The sequence below is a fragment of the Nycticebus coucang genome, chromosome 5, assembly GCF_027406575.1.
Source record: "Nycticebus coucang isolate mNycCou1 chromosome 5, mNycCou1.pri, whole genome shotgun sequence".
NCBI lineage: Eukaryota > Metazoa > Chordata > Mammalia > Primates > Lorisidae > Nycticebus > Nycticebus coucang.
This window is the reverse complement of record NC_069784.1, coordinates 100,331,768-100,357,535: the sequence shown is the minus strand read 5'-3', so window position 1 is coordinate 100,357,535 and position 25,768 is coordinate 100,331,768. Positions and strand designations below refer to the sequence as shown.

The 25,768-nt window shown below is 35.5% G+C and overlaps 1 protein-coding gene across 13 annotated transcripts in view; it reads left to right on the top strand.

The window, feature by feature from the left end:
• Window positions 1-25,768, top strand: part of TRDN (triadin) — a 403,216-nt gene that overhangs the window by 144,566 nt on the left and 232,882 nt on the right. For 10 of the 13 annotated variants that reach the window (XR_008380232.1, XR_008380234.1, XR_008380233.1 and 7 more), the window contains exon 10: window positions 9,607-9,684. The exons of the other annotated variants lie outside the window; for them this stretch is intronic. Coding sequence is in view for 7 of the 10 variants with exons in the window: in XM_053592197.1 (XP_053448172.1) it covers window positions 9,607-9,684 (78 nt within the window). In the remaining 3 variants the exon portion in view is untranslated. The remainder of the gene's footprint in view (window positions 1-9,606; window positions 9,685-25,768) is intronic. 13 annotated transcript variants of the gene reach the window in all.

Genomic DNA, 25,768 nt, shown 5'->3' with positions numbered 1-25,768 from the left:
TATTATTTTTATATAGTTACAAATGGCACCATGGCAGACACTGGATAAGCAGGGCGTATTGTTTTAAATGACAAAATAGTATCAATTACACACAATTTAAAACAGGAAGAGAGATTGGATGACTTCCAAATATGTCATTTGAGTGAAATATATTTGTGAATTTAATTATAGTGTTAAGCCTATTAATTAACCATTAGTAACATGCTTCCATTTTATCTTTTATCTTGAAATATTTCATCTTATGTTATAAGCTAGTAATTGAAAGGGTGAGAAATTTTAGTATCTTTATTAAAGCACCCTGTTGAAAATTCTCTGCTGAAGTAAAACCTCAAGTACATTTTTTTCACTTCCTCAGGTAAACACCCAAAACAGAAGGTTTCTTTTTAATTGTCTCTCTGGCTTTGCTGTAGGCTTTTTATGTCCTTTTGAATTGCTTGTGAATATAGAATATTTGCATGTGTCAGAGCCAAAGCGGGGGTGGGGGGGTGGGGGGGTGGGGTCGTGTTGGGGGGGCGGGGGGGAGAAGGAAAGAGAAAAGAAAAGGAAAGATTTCCCCACAGATGGAGACCAAAGAGAAGGAGATATTACAGTTGAAGTATCTCTTCCTTTTACCAAGTCCCAAGTGATATGGAAATAGTTTAATGGGGTGATTAAAATGTGCCAAATCAATTACATTTTATATGAATGAGATTCGTATATTACACAGAAGAAATTCAGTTTTTCATATGCCACGTGAGAACTTTAAAATTCATCCCCTTGCAGTTGAGGATAATGGGAAAGGAAAATTATAAAGAGCCTGGCTTGGCACGGTATAATGAAAGTTGGTAAAAACTCAGGTAGCTCTGCATATGTTTTTGTGCATCTACCCTTTAAGGATTTTTGAGGACCATTTGAAATGATGATGATGACTAAAGACTTAACGCTTGCAGTATGGAACAGTAATCACATGCCAGGCACTGTGCTAAGGTCTGAGCATGGATCATCTCATTTACTTCTCAGTAAGTGTTACTACGGGAATTGTAATTGCAATTTTTTCACTTCAGAAGATAGGAAATGTGGCCTCATGGAAGTTGTGGCATTTGCTCAGATGGTTGTACATTGTCTCCAAGAAAATTGCAAACATGTTTTCAAAAGGGGGAGGGTGTCACTACCTATTAGCTTTTCTTTTCTTTTTCTCAATGTTGTTTGGCAGGCCCTGGCTGGGTTCAAACCTCGGTGTATGTAGCTGGCGCTGTAACCACTGTGTAACGGGGGCCCTGCCAATTTGGTTATTTCTAATTAGTATTTTTGTTGTTGACAACTACAACCAAAAAATAGCTGGGCATTGTGGTGGGCGCCTGTAATCCCAGCTACTTGGGAGGCTGAGGCAAGAGAATCACTTAAGCCTAAGAGTTGGAGGTTGCTGTGAGCTGTGATGCCATGGAACTCTACCGATGGTGACATAGTGAGACTCTGTCTCAAACAAACAAACAAACAAACAAAAACAAAAAAACAAAAAACAAACTTATTCTTTTTTTTTATTGGTCAGTCAGTATATTAAGATGTGTGTGGGAAAGGGCATGTCTAGGGATATAAATTAAACCTGAGACTTTAGCTTAAATTTTTAATTAAACTTTTGTAGGTATTTTTGAAGATCATTCCTTTTTAATTCAATTTAATTCTGCAATTAAGCAACTTATACATTAATCTAATATTTTAAATATTTGCCATAAAAATTGATTTCTAATGAAATGAACCACTTTTATTCTGTGACTACTCCTACCATTTAATACTTTAGAGACAAGGCATCCCCATTTTCATAAAGAATGTTAGATTTTGACATTGAAAAGCAACATCTCAGTGATTTAATTTAAATTCATTAAAAGTTTTAATACTGAATTACAATAACTAGTGGTTGAAACATGTGTTCTTTGCAATAACTAATGGTTGAAACATGTGTTCTTTGCATTTTAAATCATCTTCAAATGAAACAAGGGTTAAAATGTCCATTAAGGATAGTACACTTCTATTAAACAGAATATTACATTTAGAATTGCTGCTTTTCATTATTAAAATTATATTATTGACTAGAATTCTAAAATGTAATATAATAATATAATATATAATCTGGAATCAATTGAAATTTTCTGCACTATGCTAAATTTTATCCTGTATTTTGCCAGGATATTTTACTATTTCTGAAATACTTATAAAGTCAAGCACACAACATTATTCTGTAAAGAACACTACACTGAGAGGTTGAATAGCTGGGTCCTAGTTGTAAATCATTTGGATAAACATAGCAAATAATTAATCCAACTTCCCTGGATTTCACTGTTGTCAGTGAATTCAAATGCATCTTTGGGCACTGAAACACTTTTCAAGTTACATATGTGGGTACAGAATTCTTTAGGGTGAGATGCCATAATGAATAATCCACATGATCTCTTCTCTTGAGGAGACCTGTACATTTTCAGAATCTATATTAGCACTATATTTTGATTGACCTGTTTAAATAATAAAGCTACCTTTCTTCATCTTTATGCTGCAGCTCAGTTTTTTGCTCCAACCATAACTAAATGGATTAATGTTTCACTTTCATTGAAAGATTAGTGTTCTAATTATAAAAATTAGTAAAATTATTCCGGGGTGGGGGAAATCCTTTGATTTAGAACAACAAATGATTGGAAAAAACAAAGTATAAATATATATAAATTTCATTGTATATCATAGGGACCAAGGCTCTTGACCCTCTAAACTGAAAAAAAATCATTGATGTGAGGCAGATTGATTAATAGGAGAAAAAGAATATAAATTTATATTAATGTGTATACACAGATGCTCTCAGAATGAAGACCTCTCAAAATACCAAGAAAATGTCCTTTTTAATGCTTGCATTCAATGAAAATATAGATAGCTATATAAAAGTATGATTAGACATAAAGGGCATAATCTAATGCTAACAGACTGAGGGGAGAAACCCAATAAAGCCTATTTGTCTAAATTCTTTTGGCTTCTTTGAACATACATTCTTTCCTTCTGGATATAAGGCAGCACCTTCTCTAGAATAGGGGTTGATGACTTAAGAGTCAAACAAAGGAGGTCAGATAATTTCTTTATGGTTAGTTTTTACATAGAACAATTTTAGATTTTATGGTTGGCTTTTGGGAAAAGGGTTCTGGCTTTTCTGGCCAACCTAGTGAAAGAGAAATTCCAGTTTCTATGACTAACCTCAGGAAAGAAATAGACTGGGAGACAGGATGACATGAAAAGGTAAAACAAACAAACAAAAAAGCCTACTTTCGCTTCGAAGGCCTTCATTTTCAATATCTTTGGAAGTATTTCACATTCTGCCAAGAACTGAAACCACAAATCAGTTTGTTCATATTGAAACACTCTAGAAACAGCATGACAGAGGGCCCATGAGTGACATTCATTTATTCACTTAAGCATTCATTTTCGCTTTTAATAAATATTTTTCCTTTACTAAATATGTATTTATTGCCTAATGCGTTCCTGATTCTGTTCTCAAGTGGCTTATAACCTCGAGGAGATTAAAAAGAAACATGCAAACTTGTAAATAAAAAAATACATTGAGAATCCAAGGATAAAATGTAGGCTGGGTACTCTGGAGAAGGGAATTAGATGGCGGGAGTGAAGGAAGACCTTCAACAGCTACGCTTTGAGGAATAACTAGAACCATTCATGTTCTAGGCAGTTTTCTCACTGAGAATGTGAAATTCCACTGATATAGGACTTTCATTAGATAATTTCATGACAAGTAGGACATTTGCATTCTGGTTACATCAAATTTTTTTATCCTTATTATTTTTATTTGAGGCTAAAAGTTCAATTAAATGAAGCAAATGAAGAGATCCCTTCCTGAATCTCTTTTCCTATAAGCTTTCGCCTTTGTACTGAAAGAAAAATATAATTTATGTCTCGTATTCTCTGTATTGTATATCTTCACTGCCTCCAATTCCCCTGACCCTGTATGGAAATATGATTTGTTGTGGGGTTAAAAGAGGGAGTGATTAAAAAAAAAAAGAAAGAAAGAAAAGTTGAAGAAATAATTATGAATGGTTTGAAAATATCTCAGTTGACAGTCTTTCTAAATTGCAAAAATGGGGTCAGGGAGCATGGAGATTGGTCTTTAAGTATCAGGCCTCTTAAATGGGAACTTCAAGCCAGTTCAATGTCTAATTAAGGTTAAACAGAATATGATCATGGAAGAAAACTATGAATTTTTTTTCTTATGGAATAAATGCTTACAGGTCTTCCCAAGCATTATGAGTCATCTATGGTAACAGTTAAAATAATTGGCACTTCTCATGGCCTTCCAAATAGATTATTAAATAAATAGAAAAATAAAATGGAGTGAATAAAACTTTAAACTTAAATTGGATTTGCTTTCAATAAATGACCTTGATTAGGCTAATTATCCTTCCAGAAACCATTTTTTAAAATCCATCTAATAAATTAGTTGTTGGAATAGTTGATTTCAAAAATCTTTCCCATCCTTAAACTTTATGGTTGTGATTCCATGCATCTATTTTTGTAACACATCATACATTATTTTGTCATAAACAGCATACAAGGACAGATAGAAAAATAATATGATCTCAAATCTATCTTATTTTCTTTCTTTAGTTGGCTGGTCCATGGAAAATTATTTCTGCTTTCATAAATTGGAGATGAGGAAGAAAAAAACACTAATATTACCTTTATCATTTTTAATCAAAAGAATGTATGAAATATGCATTTGGCTACAATTCCATGCTTTCCATCAAAGTGAATATGCAAATGTATCATAACACATGGAAGTATGTTAGAGAACCTTTTTATCAAGATTCAGAGAAACCACTCCAGCAGAAACATTTTGGCCTGGAGGATGCTCTTTGATCTAAGAAGTTGAAGCTTTTGGTGTTTTAAACGCCTTATAGTAGGATCAGGTAGCCAATTTTTGTTAAATAATCCATTTTCTTAAAACTTTTCTAAAATTTAGAAAACTGAGAGACTGGGAAAAATAAATGCTGGGATCATGTTGTTCTGGAGCAAGACAAAGCAGAAGTTACAATGTTGAGAGCTTTAGGAGAGTTTCCTCCTTATTTTTCTGTTGGGTATCTGCCTCTGTCTGTCTCTGTACTTTTTGGTTTGTCTTTCATTCTCTGCCTTTGTTTCCCTGTTCTGTGTCTGTCTTTCTCTTTTTGATTTTGCTTTCAGGCCTCTTTTACAGTGCTGCATATTTCTTTGCATGCTACCCAAGGGACGGTTACCCTCTGGGTTGAGAGGCTCCTGGGGAGCAGAAAAAGGATGCAAAGTACAGTTGTAAAACTTAACTATTCACAGATGCAAGGTATAAAGATGGCTGTGTTTGAAGTAAGAGCCTCCTTGAGTTTCCTACCTCAAACCAACCCCTGAACTTCTTCAGATGATTCTCCACTGGTGAGGTACCTATTCAATAGGCAAATTTGTAAATCTGGGATTACTCTATGAATGGTAATTCAACTTTTTTTTTTTTTTTAAATAAATGGGGTAGAGCAGAGGGGAGTGGTTGGTACCCATATCCCCATGGTATCCTCCCTCCATCTGTACATGGTCCAAAAAATATAGGGCAGGAGAAAGAGATACTCAGGCTGGGTGTGGTGGCTCCCACCTGTCATCCCAGCACTCTGGGAGATCAAGGTGGGTGGATCACCTGAGCTCAGGAGTTTGAGACCAGCCGAAACAAGAGTGAGACCCTTATCTCTAAAAAATAGACTGAGGTTGCTGTGAGCTATGATAACATGGCACTGTACCTAAGGTACAGTGACAAAGGAAGTGGAAGAGGAAGAGGAAGAGGAAAAAGAAGAAACTCAGTAAGAAAATTGAAGGTCAAGGTGATTCTATTAATATAGGACCCTACCTTAAACACATATCTCAACCTTATATATAAAACCGTGTTTTCACTTAATTTTAGTACTTATTAAACTTGACACTTTTAAAAATATTATTCTATATGTTAAAAAGTCTAGGAAATTTTTGCCAATGTACACATATAAGTAATGTGATTGCTTTAATAAACTTAATTATTATTTCGTTATTAAATTCACACTTTCCATTTTAATTTTAGTTGCAGATTTACACGTCTTGTGTAAGAGTTTGTAATGATTTCACACCCCATATTTTTTTTAAGACATAACTAAATTTCACTCAGCGGACACTTATGGAGATCTTCACACCTTTCCAGGCCTAGAAACTATTGCCACTCATTGTCTGCAGAACTGGAGGATTGTCCAAAATGTTTAGAGTCCTCTGTTTGTAACTCTCAATACTTTCAGGAAAATGTAACAAGAGCCTATGAAATAAAGTCTTGAAATTTAAAAGTCTAGAGAAAATAAATCATCAAGATTTATTCAAGATTTTGGGGATAGGCTCTAGTTATGCAGAAATGGTTTTCCATCAGAGAATCTCATTCATAATGAAACGAGATGGATTAAACTTTGGTGTAGTGAATTGTTTTTTCCTTCATGCAATCTGATTCCACTTGTAAACTGCTATCTTGATTTGAGAATCTCAGTATTCCCGTTCATCATTTCTACCAAAGTAAAGAAAACAACAGTAACTTAGCTCATTGGAACAAATGGCACATCGTATGCTATCCCCAGTAGACTTTGACTAAGTAAAAAACAACCAAATTAACTTGTATGAGGAAAAAATTCAAAACAATAAAATATTGGCAGCTTACAAACATGCCATTCAGGTATTATGGAAATAAGCCAACCCAAATCACTCAAGGAGCAGAAAAAAGCCAACTCAACGATGTTTGAATGTCAGAGTGATTTTCAGGTAATAGCTGGTAAAATGAAGGGCACCTTTAAGAGTTCTAATGTAAATTTCAACAACTTAAATCTTTCCTGCAGAGAGTAACAATCCTCAGGAATTCTGAAATAACATATTCCTGACAAAATCATAAGCCTCTTTTCTATAAATGAATTCTGCTATTTCTGTCATGTTCAGTTTTCTTTGTTTTTGCTTTCTTACTTCAAAAGTCAGCTTCAAATCTGGGGAAATTAGAAGTAATTTAAGCTGTAAATACAACATGAGAAAAAAGTGTTAATATTTTGGTTATCCACTGTGCAGTGAGTGCTTCATTGCTTACTCCTCACAACACCCTTCAAAACTGTCTGCTTTTATAAAGGTCCTAACTGAGATTTGGAGATGTCATGAGATTTTCACATTTATACAGCTTACATGAGCGAAGAAGCTGATGTGATTCCTCAGCACGCGGTCTTTGGTTTCATATTAAGATTTTATCATAATATTGTATGTGTATATCTAACATAATTTAGTCCATAATAGTGTGTGTGGTACCTATTCATTCAAATAGGAAGATGGTCTCTGATTTCAGCAGAACTCTCTGACCCTCTTTGAACGTACAGGAAGACATTCTAACAGTCAGTGCTAACGTCACACGCCTGATTTGTTTCAATGCCTGCCAGGACATCAAAACTTGTCCTAAGTTCATAATCCCCATGGAGCCAGGCAGCCAGCTGGCTTGCTTCTCCTTCTTTCTCCTTTTTGCTTGTGGTTACCCCTTGCAGCCACGGCTCACAGCCATACAGTCAACCATTCTAAAGAGTGTGACAAAGTTGATTAAGGTCGGTTTGTAGAGAATTTCTAATATAAACTAGATATTGTATTGTATGCAGCAAAAGCACCAGTTTGCTGTAATAGTTTTACGTATTTTTACATCCAGGCTTGTTTTTTCATCACATACCCTCTACCTGGAATCCCTCTGTCTCCCCCACTCTTCCTTAACTGGCAAGCTCTTTTTTGACCTTTCAATTAATCTTCTCCAGGAATCTTCCTGCAAGATCTCATGTGTATATCTCATTTCTCATAACCACCCTGTGAAGTATTGATCTGTTAAGTCTGTTTTAACCATTTACATTGAGGCCTTCTTGAAGGCAGGCTTGGGGTCAGTGATTTTTCAGTGCTGTTCACTCCAGGTAAATCTAAAAATATTTTATCATGTAAATTGTACGTAACTCCTCAAGGAAAGAATTGCATGTAATTTACAATAAAGTCCTCAAAAGCACTTCAAGACTATAAAAATGTACGATTATACATCCACTACAGTTCATAGACATATATGATAAGGTAGAAAGCAACTTAGATTCAGCGGGCATCATTCTACAAACATATTTTTGTATCTTACTATTTAGACACAATTGATTTATATTTATGGCCACTGTACTTTATTTAAGCTCTAGTCATTTGATGGACTTCTTACATCTTAACTCTTTCAAGATTTTAAATGCTACAAAATTCTACCTTAACTTAGGTTTCTAGGCTTAATAATAGATGTTTCCAATATCTTAATGATGCATTATCCCTTTAACCCACAAAGAAAGTGGAAACTTAGGGTAGGAGCTTTACTCCTCTGTCCCTCCTCAGCTGCAATAGAGAAGACCCCTCTGCCAGCCATGGGCAGTCGGTGAGGAATTCTAGAAAACTCAACTCTGGAGATTGACAATAATATAGATTGACATTTTTCTAGATGTAAGGCCTGTAAGCTCTGAGCAATATGCTTTTTTTTCCACGCATACTTGGACATGCTCAAGAAACAATCTATAGGTCATTAACAATTAGAACCCCCTGGGACTAGTGGAGCTCTACTTGGCACGGAGGCCTACGTCTGGAAGGTGGGGCTTGTGTGACTCTGATTGCTTCGCTTGCTAAACCATATTGCACCACAGAGAACTAATTTTGACAAATTCTAAAAAAGGAAAACATTCAGTAAGCAGGCAGGTCTGCTGACGTTTGATAGCATCTAGTTGTCAGTGAAATTTTAAAAGGTATACAAGCTCATGCCAATTCCTGGATAAAATACACACTGCAGGAGTTTAAGGAATGAAAGTCAGTGACGAAACATTTTGCAAGCATGTTATGTGGAATCATTTGATAGCTAATATTTATAGTTCATGGCCTGGATGGCATTAGTTAATTAAAGAAATCACTTGGGATAAGGATGCACTCAGATGTGATAGTGGTGCTTTTTTTTTTTTTTTTTTAATGATTCATAATAAGCCCAGAGACTTCAGGAAGCTTTTCAAAGTTCTGTAAAACTGAATATATTTTCCCTTTTGCTCATTATTTACTTGACTATAGGTCATTTATCTTGGCAGGAAAAAAACTGTATCTGTCCAATATCAAAAGGCTTATGAATTTCAACCTTTTCTTATTCCCATATTATATCATCTGAGAATTTTTAGTTAAATATAAAAAAAAAAATTTGCCCTTGGCTTCTGTGATTTAAGTTTCCATGAGTGAAAGTGCTTAGTGAAAATAAATTACTTTATTTGATTGCATGCAGATTTTCCATTAATAAAGTGCAGTATTAACATTATGTATCCAACTATGAAAAAATAATTCTATATTTAAAACTAATTCTGAAGTTTAGTGAATCTTTGAAAGTTTCTTCTTAAAGATCTCACCTAGGAACATTTCTTACTGAATAAAAATATGAATTTATACTCAGGATTATGAATTATGCATATAGGGGAGAGACATAGTTATTTTAGATGGAAATGTTAGATTTCTTAATACTTTCTTTCAACATTTACTTCTACATTGTATGCACAGGACAAAGCCCAACTATACCACCTCCATTACTGACAGAACAAGCTTCCAGACCCACGGTTGCATCACCTACTCTTGAAGGCAAGTATTTTAGTTTTTTTCTTTTCACAAATATCTTTATTGTAAACAAAATAGAATGTGGACAAAGAAAACACAACAGTAACAAAGCAACAGCAAGGTCCAATATTTTCCTACATAGTTTTAATATGTCTGAACTACAATTTACTTTTGCTAAAATTCCAGTATGCTCAGTTTTAGACAACCAAAGATTTTCCCTTATGATTCGATGTTAGTGAGCTTCAGCTGCTGGAAGGATGGCTAGGTCAGTACTCTGGAGGTGAAGCAAAACAATACAGGGACAAACAGATGAAGACAGGTCTTGCCACTCTTGAAGTTTTACCACAACTTGGTTGATTTTGAATCTGAAGACTCTGATGAAATAGTTTCTTGGTTTAAATTTGAGTTCAACATTTTAATAGCTTTGTAAATTTGAGAAGTTACTTAAATTCATTATTCGTAAATTTTCTCATTTTTAAGATGGGGTAAGAATAATACTGACATCCTAAAATTATTGTAAGGATGAAATGGGGGGATACACATATGTATAAATATACACATATATATGTAAACACCATTGTATGTATATATATATAGTTTATGAGTGCTATCTATGAATGGCAACTAATATTACTAATAATTTTTCAAAATACGATGTTTCAAGATCAGCAGAATAAAGGCAGGGAAGTGTCATAATCAATCTTTCTGGAAATTTAAACTCATTTATTAAGTCTTTATTCACTTTTTTAATGATTATTTATTCAATTCCAACTACCCGATATATATTCCAAAACCCTGGCTACAACAAGATGAATAGAAAACAGATCTTACTTTGCCAAGACTCAATTTATAGACATAAAAACACAAGTAATTAAAGTATGCCACTAATTTTTTACAAGAGCACAAATGGAAGTGTCTGCCACAGATCACAGGTCCCTTTGCACTTGGAGCACTGTTTCAGACTGAAAGGGACCTTCTTTGTGCACATGTGAATGACACAACAGCTGCCTAGCGGCCTTGGTCACCTCTTGAGCTTAGTGGTAATGACGCTTATGAAGATTCATCCAGGAAGAGGCTACCATTGTATATCACTTACCTACGGAGTGAGTAAGGGGTTTAAATCAAAGCAGTTTTAAAAAGAAAAAAGTAAAAAAAATCACAGCTATATTTCTTTTGGCATTCGGACTTTACTAACTCATATGATTTCAGATAATTTGACACAAAACTGGCAAATGACTAGCTCACTGCCCAAAATGTTCATAGGACAACCGTAGCCTCCAAATAACAGCATCACTTTACTGTTCCCAGGATTCTAATTCTGTTGTTTCAAGATGAACCTAAAGCAAATACTCAGATTCCCTAAATTGAGGGATAGTTTGATAGATTATTCAAACATTTGGCTGTAAGTTATCTTCAGCAGAGGTAAAGCACCAGGTAGCAAATATTTTGTCCACTAATCTGTCATTTGGAAAAGGATGTGCCATTTGTTAAGTGTGACACAAGTTCTATTGTTGTATTTAAAGTATGATTGGACATTTCATCCTAGAAGACAGTACTGTGTTTCAGCGAATAAAATAGCAGTGTTTAAGGATTGCAAGTCTTTTGTCAGTATCTACTTTTAAATACTTTATCCAAATATTGGGATGATCCACCTGAGCTATTGTCCCCGGCCCATATCTACTTCTGCAGAGAGGCAGAGTCCTCGCACGCCTTACAGGGAGGCTGCTAACGCTGAGTAGCTTCCTGAGGAGTCCGTATTATCAGGCGATGCTGAGATCATGGGCTTTGTCAGGGCTTGCAGATGTGCTGCCTGGGACTTCATTAACATAATTGATTAGAAACTAGGACATATTTAGTATTAATCAAGCTGTTTTTAGTGAGGCTGATTATGCCAGTCCTCTTGATGCACTATTTTAGTCTGGAACTTCCTTAGGGCCAAGTTGCAAGAAAATGGCTGTATGTATAAAGGAGGAATTTAAACACGGCCCTCAAGTATGCTATTCGATTTGATGAGTTAACACTGTAATAGATCAGGGTGTAAGGACATAAACATATTTCACTTTAATGTTTTAAAAAGTAGAGCTTATATATAGACTGTAGTATTAATTCTGTCTTTAAGGGTTTGAAAATAATTGAGAACTTTATCAATTAAAATCTAAAAAACGTGTGGATCTTATTATGGGTAAAAGCACTGTACACATCTGTAAAGACTCTAAAAGTGTGCTTTTTACATTATAACTCTCAAAAAAAATGTGTTTCTCATTCCCGTGGGAAGTACTGGAATGCCTCCTGTCTCAGCACCCTTACTTAGCGCACTGGAGCTGGTCTTGCATTTCTTGGATTTCCATGTACCCCCACATCACATGCTTTGTACACCATAATCAAGGGTTTATTACTTTGAATATTTGTCTACAACAGGACTACTTGTTTTCTTTAATTCCTACTATATATTTTTAGATTATGTTTATCCAGGAAAAATTGGCTACTACAGCTTTAAAAGAATTTCATATGATAACTACTTCTTATCATCATTCTGGTAATTATTTTCACTTTGTCATTAACAATGTATATAACTGAAACCAGCTTAAAATGGACCTAACTTAAATATAATGTTCTCATAATCTTTCAAAAAATTATTAAATTTTGTGATAGAATTAACCCCCGTGTCTATAGGGAGCTTTCACTCAAAATGCAAAGCCCATAAGTTTAAAGGACGGCTGCCATTACCCATTTATTACACAAACGGAATTGATCTATGTGATTTTTTCTTTCCCTGCCAACCAAATGATACCTTATAATATTAACATTTTAGCCTTTAACAGTAGAGGCCTTTTATAATCAAATGTTTGCTAGAATTTCCACTAATCTATTTTTCTAAAGAATTGTACTTTTCATAAGGGATTAGCCTCACCCTGCTCTTCTGTAGAATCCTCAGTGGACAAACAGGACAGCTTCGGGCAATGTTTCCCTTTGCTACTCAGTGACCAAGAAAGGCAGAAAAGCGGTTTAGTAAAGTCCTCATGTAAGCAGAATTACCAAAGATGATCCCATTCATCTTTCATTAAGAGTGCCAGAAGATTTTTTTCCCACTGACTCAACACTGAAGTCGATTACAGTTGACTTCTTAGGACCTCCATTTCTTCATCTATAAACTGTAGGGGCTGAGATTTAAATAGTCTGTAAAGTTCCTTTTGCCCCCAAAGATTCCATACTTATTGTCTATAGCCTGGTGGATTGGTAATGAGCAGTCTTAATTAAGAACATAGTGAACCCTTCATGGCTTTGCCTAGTGGTTAAGTACCTACAGTAGACATATAAAGTGTAATTGTGGCTTTGATAGAAATGTGAAACTTATTGGAGCAATGGTAATACTATGAAGCATTATTGGCTAAAATTTAAAAGTGAGTTGTAAAAGTTAAAAGGAAGGTGGGATATGAGGCAAAGCTATGTAGTGAAACCCCAAGTGTTGCATTGAGCCGTGAAGAGTAAGTTAGTTGAATTTGTACACATACAAAGGAAAAGGAGCATTACATGAAATTTATTATAATTTATTGTAAGATTATTTTTTACTATAGAATGCATCTGAGGACAGTGTTCTACAGGAGCTAGTAACGTTTTATTTACAATTCTATTAAGCTGAGAATTTTGTCGCCTTAGCTCTTCCATAAGATATATCCTGAGGAGAAAAAAAAAAATCATAAAATACTAAAATAGAAATTTGGCCTTAGTTATTACTCCATTAACTCTATAGCATAATAGATTTTATTGAACTTTGGGCCACTATAATATTTTTCTTGCTTTTATGTTGAAATAAACTCACATCATCTGGTGATTTTTAATTGAATTGACCTTTAGTTATAAATTTTGATAAAATATATAAGCCAAACTACTTTTAATACCTATTTAACTTAGAAAATTGTTAAGGGAACTGAATGAAATAATGCATATGACAACTGAGCACATTTTCTAGCACAGTTAAGTACTCAACCATTAGTTGCTATTATCATTTTTTATCAGAAAATTTCTTACATATACAAGTATAATAAGCCATTGATTTTTGGGGTGCATTTTTATTGGTATCCAGAGAAGATAATAAGATGATTACATTCATGACATTGATCAGTATACACACAACTCTACAATAACTTTTTTAATATAGAACTGGGTTATATCCTAAAAGGCTTTGTACACACAGCTAATATTCTCACACCTCTTCACAGATGGTATGAGATTGCTTAAGCTATTGATTAGAGAGTAGTGTGATTAGATCTGCATTTTAGATCATGTATCAGCTGCAGAAAGGATGAACTGGTGAGAAGTAGGCTTAAAAGTTTGGAATATGAGGCCAATAAAGGAGAAATTGCTTATGGGAAAAAATTATACTACTTTTCTTTTAAACACTCATATTTTATTCTCAAAACAACTTGTGGTGAATATGATTTACATTAATTTATAGAGATCAGAGAAATCATGCAAATTGTCTACGATAACACAGTTCTTTAAAAAAAAAAAAAGGTACATAGCTCTAAAAATTGTATGAATAGAACTGGAATTTGAAGCCAGGTATCTCCTATCAAGGCTCAGTCTATTTCCATTATCTTAGAATGGCAATTAAGTGTGAGGGCTGAGCATAATTGCTAAACTTCTTATCTGACTTGGTTGATTGAATGGCATTAAGAATAGGAACAGGTTTTGAGAGATAATAAGGAGTTCAGTTTGGGGCTTTCTGAGTATATCAGGGTTCCCGGAATACTCAAATGGTTATTAAGAGAGCTTAATGAATGTAGTATTTATAAAGATTTGAGCAGGGTTATGATAAAGAACCTAGGGCTGGCCAAAGGCAAGAAATCTTTATTACCCCTAGGCCTGAATAGGGAGAGGAATGGAGTGGCTGACATATCCACAGTCTCGTAACTTGTAACTGATGAGAAGAAACGCCTAATCGGTGCATCTGAATCCTGTGTCCTTCATCGGGGGAACATAACCACAGACACTCTGCGAAACAACATATGTAAAATTCTCATTAAATAGGAAGGAAACTAGGGAATAAATTTCAGCTCTTTCTCTTTTTCCAGCTATCATTTTATTTTATTTTATTTATTATTTCAAAGTATAGAGGAGTAGAAATATTTTTGATCACACAGATCACTTTTATAATGCTTGAATCATGGTTATAAGTGTGCCCATCATCCAGATAGTCCTCATTGTACCTACAAGGTAGGTGTTCATCCATCCCCTCCTCCCACCTCCCCCCTCTTGATTTTCATTGTTTTACTTTCCTCTAAGCACATGCATAATCTTTGATTAGCTACAATATAATAATGAGTGCATGTGGTGTTTGTTTTTCTATTCTTTAGATATTTCATTTATGGTGCAAAAAGCATTCCTTCTTAATGCTGAGTAATACTCCATGGTATACATGTACTACATTTTATTAATCCATTTGTGAATGGATGGGCACTTAGTTGAGTCTGCATCTTTGTAATTGTGAATTGTGCTGCAAAAAAATTTGAGTGCACATCTTTTGATAAAATTACTTTATTTCTTTTGAGTGAATATGCAGTAGTACAACTGCTGGATCAAATGATAGGTCTACTTTTAGCTCTTTGAGGTATATCCATACTGTTTTCTTTAGTAGTTGTACTAATTTTCAGTCTCACCAACAGTGTATAAGCATTCTTTTCTCTGTCTATTTATCCCAACATCTATTATTTTTGGACTTTTTAATTAAAGCCATTCTAATGGGGTAAGGTGATATGTCATTGTGATTTTAATTTTCATTTCATTAGTTATGTTGAGAATTTTTTCATGTTTGTTGGCCATTTGTATATCTGATTTTGAAGAGCTCTGCTCACATCTTTTGCCCAATTTTTGATGGGATTGTTCGATTTTGATCTTGCTGATTTGCCTAATTCTTTGTAGATTCTGGTTATTAGCCCTTTATTGGATGTATACCTTGTCCATTTGCTCTACTAATTATTTCCTTTGCTGTGCTCTGTTATGTCATGATGCTGATCCTACGCGCCAAAATGACTCAAACCCAGACATATGGGGCTTGGTTATGCAATCCATAAAAGTCAAGGGGGAGAACAAGAAAGAAGTGGTGACAGCTTCATGTCAACCAAGATGGGGGGTGTGATTTGTATAAGTGGCCATCTCAGTGGACAATTGAAAATAGGAGTCTGGAGTTTACAAACAAAGGAGATACACATGTTAGAGTCATAAGCTTAGCCCTAACATAGATTTTCCTTGAGTCTATTATGAGGAACTCCTCTAGTTCTACAACATTCTTGGTGGAAAAAAGAAGTTTTTATGATGAGATACTTGAGGTCACCATAATAACCTCAAGTATTAGGATGTCCTCTTAGACATCCACAATGCACACTTGCATATCAAAGAATCCAAGAAATTCTGTATATATAAAAAATTAGTCTAATTTTTTTAACCCAGCGTTCCCATATTTTTTTGATCACTGAAATATTTGCATTCTTAATAACACTTATCAATGTGTAAAGGAACAAGTGATCTCAAAACTGTCCATGTCATACAAAGGTTAATTCCTAATATAATTGAAGAGTAGGTCAGCCATGAATGTGAGTGAGGCATCATGTACACAGTGTATATGCCAGAAGGGAGATCTGGGGACATACATTTGGGCAGGGTTCTCCAGAAAAATAGATGTACCAACAGGATGTATATATATCTATTTATCACTATTTCTGTTTATCTATCTATGCATGGGTATTTATCTACTAGATTATTTTAAATAATTGGCTTATGCAGTTGTGCAGACTAGTAAGTCACAAATCTGCAAGGGATGCAGGCAAGCTGGGCAGGGAATGGTTGATGTTGCAGTCTTGAGTCTGAAGGCAGTCGGAAAGCAAAATTCCTTCTTCTCTAGATGCCTCAGTCTTTCCTCTTAAGGTCTTCATTTGATTACATGAGACCCACCCACATTATGGAGGGTGATCTGCTTCACTCAAAGTCAACTGATTGAAATGTTAAATCACAATTAAAAACTACTGCATAGCAACATTTAAATTTGTCTTTGGCCAAATGACTGTTACCATAGTTTTGCCAAGTTGATATGTAAGATTAACTATCACAAATATCATCAGAAGACAGACTGAGAAAGCTAAGAATGAAAAAATATGAAGGGAAAAAGGAAACAACAGGACAAAACGATCCAGAGAGTTTGATAGGATAGAAGTTGAGAAGGACCCTTTAGATTTGTCAGAAAATCATTAACAGATTTTACTTTGCTTTTACCTTCTAATGGTTGGTAAAATATTTTTTTGAATTATTGCATATGTGATGGAGATACATACATTGACCTAAGTATTCACCACTTTTCTCTCCAACCCTAACATCTAAAGAGCATTCTGAATTTTCCAGCTCAGCTTTAGAGTATTTGTGTTCCTTTCAGGATATGCTAGGAGGGCAGAAGAATTGGAAGTCCTATGGTTAAACTAATTCAAGTTCCAATGGGAAAGGGTTACTCCCCAAAGAAAACAAAGGATCTGGATGGTGAGAAAAGAGATCAAGAGAAGGAAATAGGAGAGACAAGATGGCCTCAAATCAGGTCCTAGTGACGCTCTGGGAAGAAAAAAGAATATGGGGGAAGCAGCTGAGATGAGAGAGGCATGGGAAATTAGAGTTAAGAATAGAATCTTTTGCTTTGAATCATACAATGCCGGTTCTTTAAGAGATTTCAGTAAAGATTTGACTTTATTATTTCCTGGAATTTTAGACTCTTATTTCTTTTGATTGCACCCACGATGGGGGAAAGAATAAAGGAGATTTCTGTTGAAATCAGAACCAGCTTCCTGCCTCGGAGCCCTTTCACAACTATTATGCTGGTTAAAAAAAAAAGTTTTATCCTTGTATTTTAATCTATAAAGGACCAAGGATGAGATGGTTTGTGAATTGGGATGAATGTAATCTACTCAAAGCTTTCTTATTATGGAATTCTGATTAGAACCCTCCTGTGCCAGCACATGAATACAGCAGCGTCTCAGGTTACAAAATCAACATTTATAAATTGGTAGCCTTTATATATACCAACAATAGTCAAGCTGAAAAAACAGTGAAGGACTCTATTCCATTCACAGTAGTGCCAAAGAAGATGAAATATTTGGGAGTTTATCTAACAAAGGAAGTGAAAGATCTCTATAAAGAGAACAATGAAACTCTAAGAAAAGAAATAGCTGAAAATGTTAACAAATGGAAAAACATACCATGCTCATGGCTGGGAAGAATCAACATTGTTAAAATGTCCATACTACCCAAAGCAATATACAATTTTAATGTAATCCCTATTAAAGCTCCACTGTCATACTTTAAAGATCTTGAAAAAATAAGACTTCGTTTTATATGGAATCAGAAAAAACCTCAAATAGCCAAGACATTACTCAGAAATAAAAACAAAGCAGAAGGAATCACGCTACCAGACCTCAGACTATACTATAAATCGATAGTGATCAAAACAGGTACTGGAACAAAAACAGAGAAGTAGTTGTCTGGAACAGAATAGAGAACCAAGAGATGAATCCAGCTACTTACCGTTATTTGATCTTTGACAAGCCAAATAAAAACATTCAGTGGGGAAATGATTCCCTATTTAACAAATGGTGCTCAGTGAACTGGCTGGCAACCTGTAGAAGACTGAAACTGGACCCACACCTTTCACCATTAACTAAGATAGACTCTCACTGGATCAAAGATTTAAACTTAAGACATGAAATTATAAAAATACTAGAAGAGAATGCAGGGAAAACCCTTGAAGAAATTGGTCTGGGCGAGTACTTTATGAGGAGGACCCCCTGGGCAATGGAAGCAACTTCAAAAATACACTACTGGGACCTGATCAAACTAAAAAGCTTCTGCACAGCCAAGAACACAGTAAGTAAAGCAAGCAAACAGCCCTCAGAATGGGAGAAGATATTTGCAGGTTATGTCTCCGACAAAGGTTTAATAACCAGAATCCACAGAGAACTCAAACGTATAAGCAAGAAAAGAACAAGTGATCCCCTCACAGGCTGGGCAAGGGACTTGAAGAGAAACTTCTCTGAAGAAGACAGGCGCATCACCTACAGACATATGAAAAAATGCTCATCATCTTTAATCAGCAGAGAAATGCAAATCAAAACTACTTTGAGATATCATCTAACTCCAGTAAGATTAGCCTATATCACAAAATCCCAAGATCAGAGATGTTGGTGTGGATGTGGAGAAAAGGGAACACTTCTACACTGCTGGTGGGAATGCAAATTAATACGTTCCTTTTGGAAAGATGTATGGAGAACACTTAGAGATCTAAAAATAGATCTGCCATTCAATCCTATAATTCCTCTACTATGTATATACCCAGAAGACCAAAAATCACATTATAAGAAAGATATTTGTACCAGAATGTTTACTGCAGCCCAATTCATAATTGCTAAGTCATGGAAAAAGCCAAGTGCCCATTGATCCATGAATGGATTAATAAATTGTGGTATATGTACACCATGGAATATTATGCAGCCTTAAGGAAAGATGGAGACTTTACCTCTTTCATGTTTACATGGATGGAGCTGGAACATATTCTTCGTAGCAAAGTATCTCAAGAATGGAAGAAAAAGTATTGAATGTACTCAGCCCTACTATGAAACTAATTTATGGCTTTCATATGAAAGCTATAACCCAGTTATAACCTAAGAATAGGGGGAAGGGGGAGAGGGAGGGGAGAGAGGCGGGGAGGATGAGTGGAGGGAGGGTGATTGGTGATTACACCTGCGGTGCATCTTACAAGGGTACATGTGAAACTTAGTAAATGTAGAATATAAATGTCTTAACACAATAACTAAGAAAATGCCAGGAAGGCTACGTTAACCAGTGTGATGAAAATGTGTCAAATGGTCTATGAAACTAGTGTATGATGCCACATGATCGCATTAATGTACACAGCTATGATTTAATAATAAAAAAGAGTCAGTTTTCTCCAAAGCTCTTATTTACAAGTACCAATTTTGCTTTATAAAACAGTTATTTGCTATTTTGTCTGTTTGATTTAAAATTCCTTCCTATTATACCAGTGTGATCCAATTCCAAACCATGTTATTCTTTCTCTTCAAAATCAGGAGGAAAGTTACTGTATCTCTAAGACCAAGTCTGTTTTAGCCAAGTGGAGTAAAGAGCCCTGGCAATTGTTCATTTAATAAAAGATGAAGGATGTTTTCTTCAATTAAGCGAGGATTTCAAGTGAAAGAACTTTTAATCTACTGGAATAAACGTTACATTAGGAAGGAGAAGACATAATTATGTGTCACCAGCTTGGTATAATACATAAGAGATAGTAAAATTTGTGTGGTACATCAGTTAAAATAAACCTAAATTCAACGTAATAAAACTATTGCAACTTGTCTCAGCTGCTCAGGAGGCTGAGGCAAGAGAATCGCGTAAGCCCAAGAGTTAGAGGTTGCTGTGAGCCGTGTGACGCCACAGCACTCTACCGAGGGCGGTACAGTGAGACTCTGTCTCTCCAAAAAAAAAAAACTATTGCAACTTGAAAGGTTATGGTACTTTTCCAGCACTTGCCTTCTTTTTAAAGAATTATATTCATTAAGCATATTTTTAAAAATTGGAAGTTTTCCAATAAAAATCAGACTTATAAATGTGTGTAATATACTAATAACTTTTGATAATTTTAATGTCAAATTACCTTTCAAAATAACTACTGAACAGTTCCAATTTATTTAATAAATCAAGCCCCAAATTCTCAAGGATCTGTTAAAATAACAGTATCTTTGAAGTATCTTTTAAGGTAATGTGCATTTTGATTGGGACTTACAACCAACTTTTTCTCTAAATATTGATAATTTAGTCATGAGAAGGGAAAGCTCAATTTATTATCGTTTCTAGGCATTCTTGACATTTTAAATAGAATAAAGTACTATTGCAATCCATTTCCACAAACAGACACATGTAGAAAAAGCATATTGATAAAATATGAAGAAAGTAACCTTATGTAAATTATATGACATTAGAAACAAAAAGTTGTTGGAAAAAAACTTACATTTATGTTTTCTTTACCTATGTAGAAAAACACATTCGGAAAGTTTACAGTAAAAGGTCTTCAGCAAGCAATGATTCTGCATAAAAATTTAAAGAGTTACAAGTTTTCAAGTTTTTTAAGAGTCTTTAACTGGCAAAGTCAGGGTGGGATGTGGTTATAGGGGGCTCTGTAGTCCTAGCACTCCAGGAGGCGTAGGCCGGTGGAACACCTAAGTTCCTCTTTGTGATCAGCCTGAGCAAGTGCCAGACCCTGTCTCTAAAAATAGCTGGGCTTTATGGCAGGTGCCTATAGATCCAGCTACTTGGGAGGCTGAGGCAAGTGTCACTTGAGCCCAAGAGTTTGAGGTTGCTGTGAGCTCTGATACCAGAGCACTCAAACCCACAGCAACTGAGTGAGACTCTGTCTCAAAAAAAAAAAAAAAAAAATAGAATCTTTAACTGGCACCCAAACCAAACAAAAACACAAAAGCAATTGCGATTTATAGAGTTATCTGAAATAACAAGTGCACGCAGATTGAGCTTCTCCCTTGAGTACAAGTCAACAAAATTTAATTCAGCATTTGTTTTCTGAAAGATAAAAGCGCTGAGTTGAAAAAATAAAATTCAGCCTGCCCCTTCCTCACTTCTCCCTCCTCCCCTCCCACACACACACACACACACACACACACGTTGTCTTTGCTGTTTCACTCTACAGAAAGTGAAAAAGAACAGCTGTAGCAACCTTCATCTATACATATAATGCCAACCCATTAAAATAAATGCCATCAATTATCCAAAAAATGTTTTATCCTTTGAAACATTAGGGGAAAATCTACTTTATCCATTTTAAAAATCAAATTTAACATAGAAACTTCTTTTGGAATTTGAAATGCATTAAGCAGTCTTTCTCTTTGCCTTCTCCTTTGCATACTGATTTCAGAAGTAGAAAAAGAAATTGTCATTAGATCCAAGAACTTTGGTTGTGGAGAGAGCTGAAAGATGACGCTGGCAATGATGGCACCACTCCTCTGCCCATACCTCAGTTAGCTTGCAAGTTTTTGACAGAGTATCTACCTCAACTTCATTTTCATATTGCAGGGGCCATCCCCAGATTTGAATCCGTGTTCTGTCATTTATATGATCTGTGAAGCTGGCCAAGTTACTCTTTTCCTGAGCCATGTTTTCCATGTGCTGTAGATGACGTAGGCTTACTTGAGTACCAAGGATATGCTAATTCATGTAAGATCATGTGCTTTATGCCGTTGGTATTTCTTGTCATCGTGGCATTACTTGGTTCCAACCCAAACTAAAACATATTCTTTTACTTACTCTAATCGTATAAAATAAGGTAATTATTGATATCCCTTCCACACAATCTTCCTGAGGCTCAAGGAGAGTAGTGTATCTTGGAAAACTTTGGCTTTAAACTGATTAGATCTGGAGTCCTTTAGGACATCTATTCATCAATAACATTTTATCACTAAGAGTCTCAACCTATATCTGCAAGACATGAGCCATCACTACACCTCAGTGCCTGGAGCTGGTGTTGACAATAACACAAGCTATACTCATTCAGAGTTGGTCCTACGTGCCATTTTTGACTCAATAACAGATTATTTCCCCCAGGAGTAGCTTTCCCATCTCACACAGCCCTCCCAGGTTTGAGCCTTTTTGTACTTCTAAGTATGTCCTAAGTATGTACTTCACCTGCTACTGTTTCTCTAAGTACTTTTTACGATTGTGAATTTTATTACTTCTTATTCTCACACCTGATATTCCTGGAAGAAAGCCTTTTAAAACTCCAGCCCTGACAAAGAATTTGGGATAAAGCTAAATAAACATTTGTTGATTTAAGTGAATAAACTGTGTATCTAAAAGTCTCTGGTTAGTCACTCTGAAGTGCTACGGAATTGGTGGCTGTTAGCTGTTTGTTGTTAATAGCTGCTAATGAGAAGAGCTGGCATCTAAGGAAGTTTCAGCTATCACTAAAGAAAAATCGAGGCGAAGAAAATGGATTCGGGGCCTGAAAGGCCAGCTTAGTTATGCCAGATAACTCAAGTGGAGCCCTTAATTTAGAGAGCTTTGCTGTCATAGCAACCTAATTACAACGTGAAGTGAGGTATTCTTACCATGTTCCTATAAAGTTGCATTCTTTCATAAGACCCAAATTAAATCTGGAGGAAATTTGGGGGAGGGGGGCAAAAAGGAAAAAGAATATTTTTCCTGAATCTCGTTTTTGCTACTTTTGAATTATAGGATCACAAAATCCAATGGATGTTAATACTACCCAGCCACAGCTAAAGTTTTTTTTTTTTTTTTTTTTTTTGAGACAGAGTTTCACTTTGCCATTTTTGTTGTTGTTGCAGTTTGGCCAGGGCCTGGTTCGAACCTGCCACCCTTGGTATATGGGGCCAGGACCCTACTCACTTTAGGGCACTGGCCTAAAGTTTTTCTTAAATCATCACTCAGAACTGTATAATGTCTCTGCTTATCATCTCACAGTGGTCTCCTTTGTTACTTAGAGTGAAATGGAAAATGGATACCATTGGGTAGTGCCTGTGGCTCAAGGAGCAGGGCAGGCGCTGGCCCCACATACTGGGGGTGGCAGATTCAAGCCCGGCCCCGGCCAAAACTGAACAAAAAAAAAAAAAAAAGAAAGAAAGGAAAGAAAAGAAAAAGAAAATTGATACCATTAACAATTCTACAATCTCAACCCCTGCTACATCTCTGGCTATAGTTTGTCCTCCACTCCAGCCATACAGGCCCAACACTCTTTATTGTATTGTATTGTATTTATTTTTTTGAATTTATCTAGTAATCTCTCATTTCAAGGTCCTGACAGATATCTTTTCTTGGCTGAAAAGTCTTCTCCCCATTAGCACAAAGCTCTCCCACTTTTCTCAAGAATCTTTTCAAATGTTACCCATTTGAAAGGTTTATCCCTGATGGAACATTAAAAAGGCAAAGCCATCTCCTACCCTCTCAGCTCTAATCCTCTAAGCCAACTCTATTATTTTTTTTCTGACCTTACCAACACCTTGCGTACAAACATGTATCCAAGTTCATTTAAGCCTCTAACATGGATCTTTCTCTGGTGTAAAATTTTTTAAGCCATACCAAAACCAGACAACATATAGAAAAATAACAATTAATTCGTATTTAGTCAAAGAGATGTATAAATGTCACACCTAGAAAAATTACTGAAGATTATATGTGGTCAGATTTTCACTGTTTGTGAAATATAGTAGTAGTTGGCCATTATTGCCTTTTTTTTTTTTTGTACATCCACTCTGTTCCAGGCACTTACATTCAATTGTCTGCATTCCTCACAATAAACCAGAAAGGTAAGTTTTCTTAGCCCCATTTTTCTTTTTCTTTCTTTCTTTCTTTTTTTTTTTATTAGACAGAGTCTCATTCTGTCCTCTTGGGTACTCCTGAACTCAAGCAATCCACCTGCCTCGTTCTCCCAGGGTGCTGGTAGTGCAGGTGTGAGCCACTGCGTCTGGCCCTTAGCCCCACTTTTCAAAGGGAGAAAATAAAATATCATTGACATTGCCCAAGGTCACACAATTAGAAAGGATTAGAAACAGAATTCAGACCAAGGTCACTAACATCTGTGCTTTCCCTTGTAGAGAACACTACACCCCTCTGTAGATAAGGAGAGAACTCTAATGATCCCTTGTATAACTGGACTTATCTCCTTATGTAAAATTTTCCATGGTCGTATTGTGACATTGGTTCCAGGCCAATCACTGCCGCTCTAGAGAAAAAAGCTGACAGTGATGAGTTATGTTGGAATGCATTGTTATAAAAGAAACAAATCTTTATTTACTTTACTGGAACTAAGAATACCTCAATTCTGGCCATTGAATGACAGAAGACAAGCACCCATCTGACACATAGAATTGGGATAATCTCTACACCATTTGGCAAAGAGGAGTGGAACAAACACAAGACCAATGTGAAACATTTTGCATTTGTTTGCTCCTTTTGGTAGGAACTGGCATATTAGAAAGCTTTACAATTGTAATTAACTATTGTGCTTTCTCTGGCTTTGAGATGGCATAAAAACATTTAAACGCAAGAGAAAAGCCCATTGTAAGGGCTTAAAAAGTAAGTCATTTAATTTTTCTTTCATCTGATGTTAATTTATGCACAAGCTAATAATAGATTTGTGGCTCAGAGCTGTTCATTGCAGGAAAGGTTTCTCTCCCAACCAGTTTTTCCGGTGATCCCTGCCAGATAGAGCCATCATTTCAGGGCTATGGCACTTTTGTCAGAGAAAGGCAATATGCTGATAAGTTCACATCCTATAGATACATTTAATCGCTAACCTTCTGAAAACCAATGGGCGTAAATGCTCTAATCCTTCTCTAGCCGTTACAAACAAAACAGCAAACAGACAGCAAGAGAGGATGGCGAAGAAGTTGCTCAGGCGGGTGGGTAGTCGAGTGGAAGGGAAGGAGCATCAACTGTTGAGGGAGAAAAGTCAGGGGAGGAGGGTTCATAAAAGGAACATGGGCTGTTTTTACAACTGAGAAGGATAAGATTAAATGATGTCTTTTATAAATGGAAAGTTTAAATTCCACTGCTGCAAAATCACCTATAGAACAGAGACAATAATCTTTGAAGATACAAAGGCCGAATCTTCAGCAGCTGAGGTTTTTAAATAAAATTCACAGAGAATAAAGTAAGTCCCATAGTGATAGCTCAAAAGTCTAATTCATAAAAAATGTTATTAAAGTACATTATTTATGCCTGTTTTTTGTAGACTTCTGCTATTATTTATGACTCTCACAGTGTTTGGCTATCATCACAGACAGAGTATGTAATGGAAGCATTAATTCAGTCTGGACAAAGGCACAAATACCATTATCAGTAAAGTGACAGTAAAATAACAGTAAAATCCCAGTATGTTAATTTAAAGGGTAGAATTTACTGCACAAGAACCCTCTTCTTTAGAAAAAAAAAAGAAAATAATGTTTTTCATCTTATGGCCTCAAATATCTACTTTCATCATGAAGTTCAGTCTAAGATCAACTAACTGGCAAAAACTTTGTAATGAACTATTTAT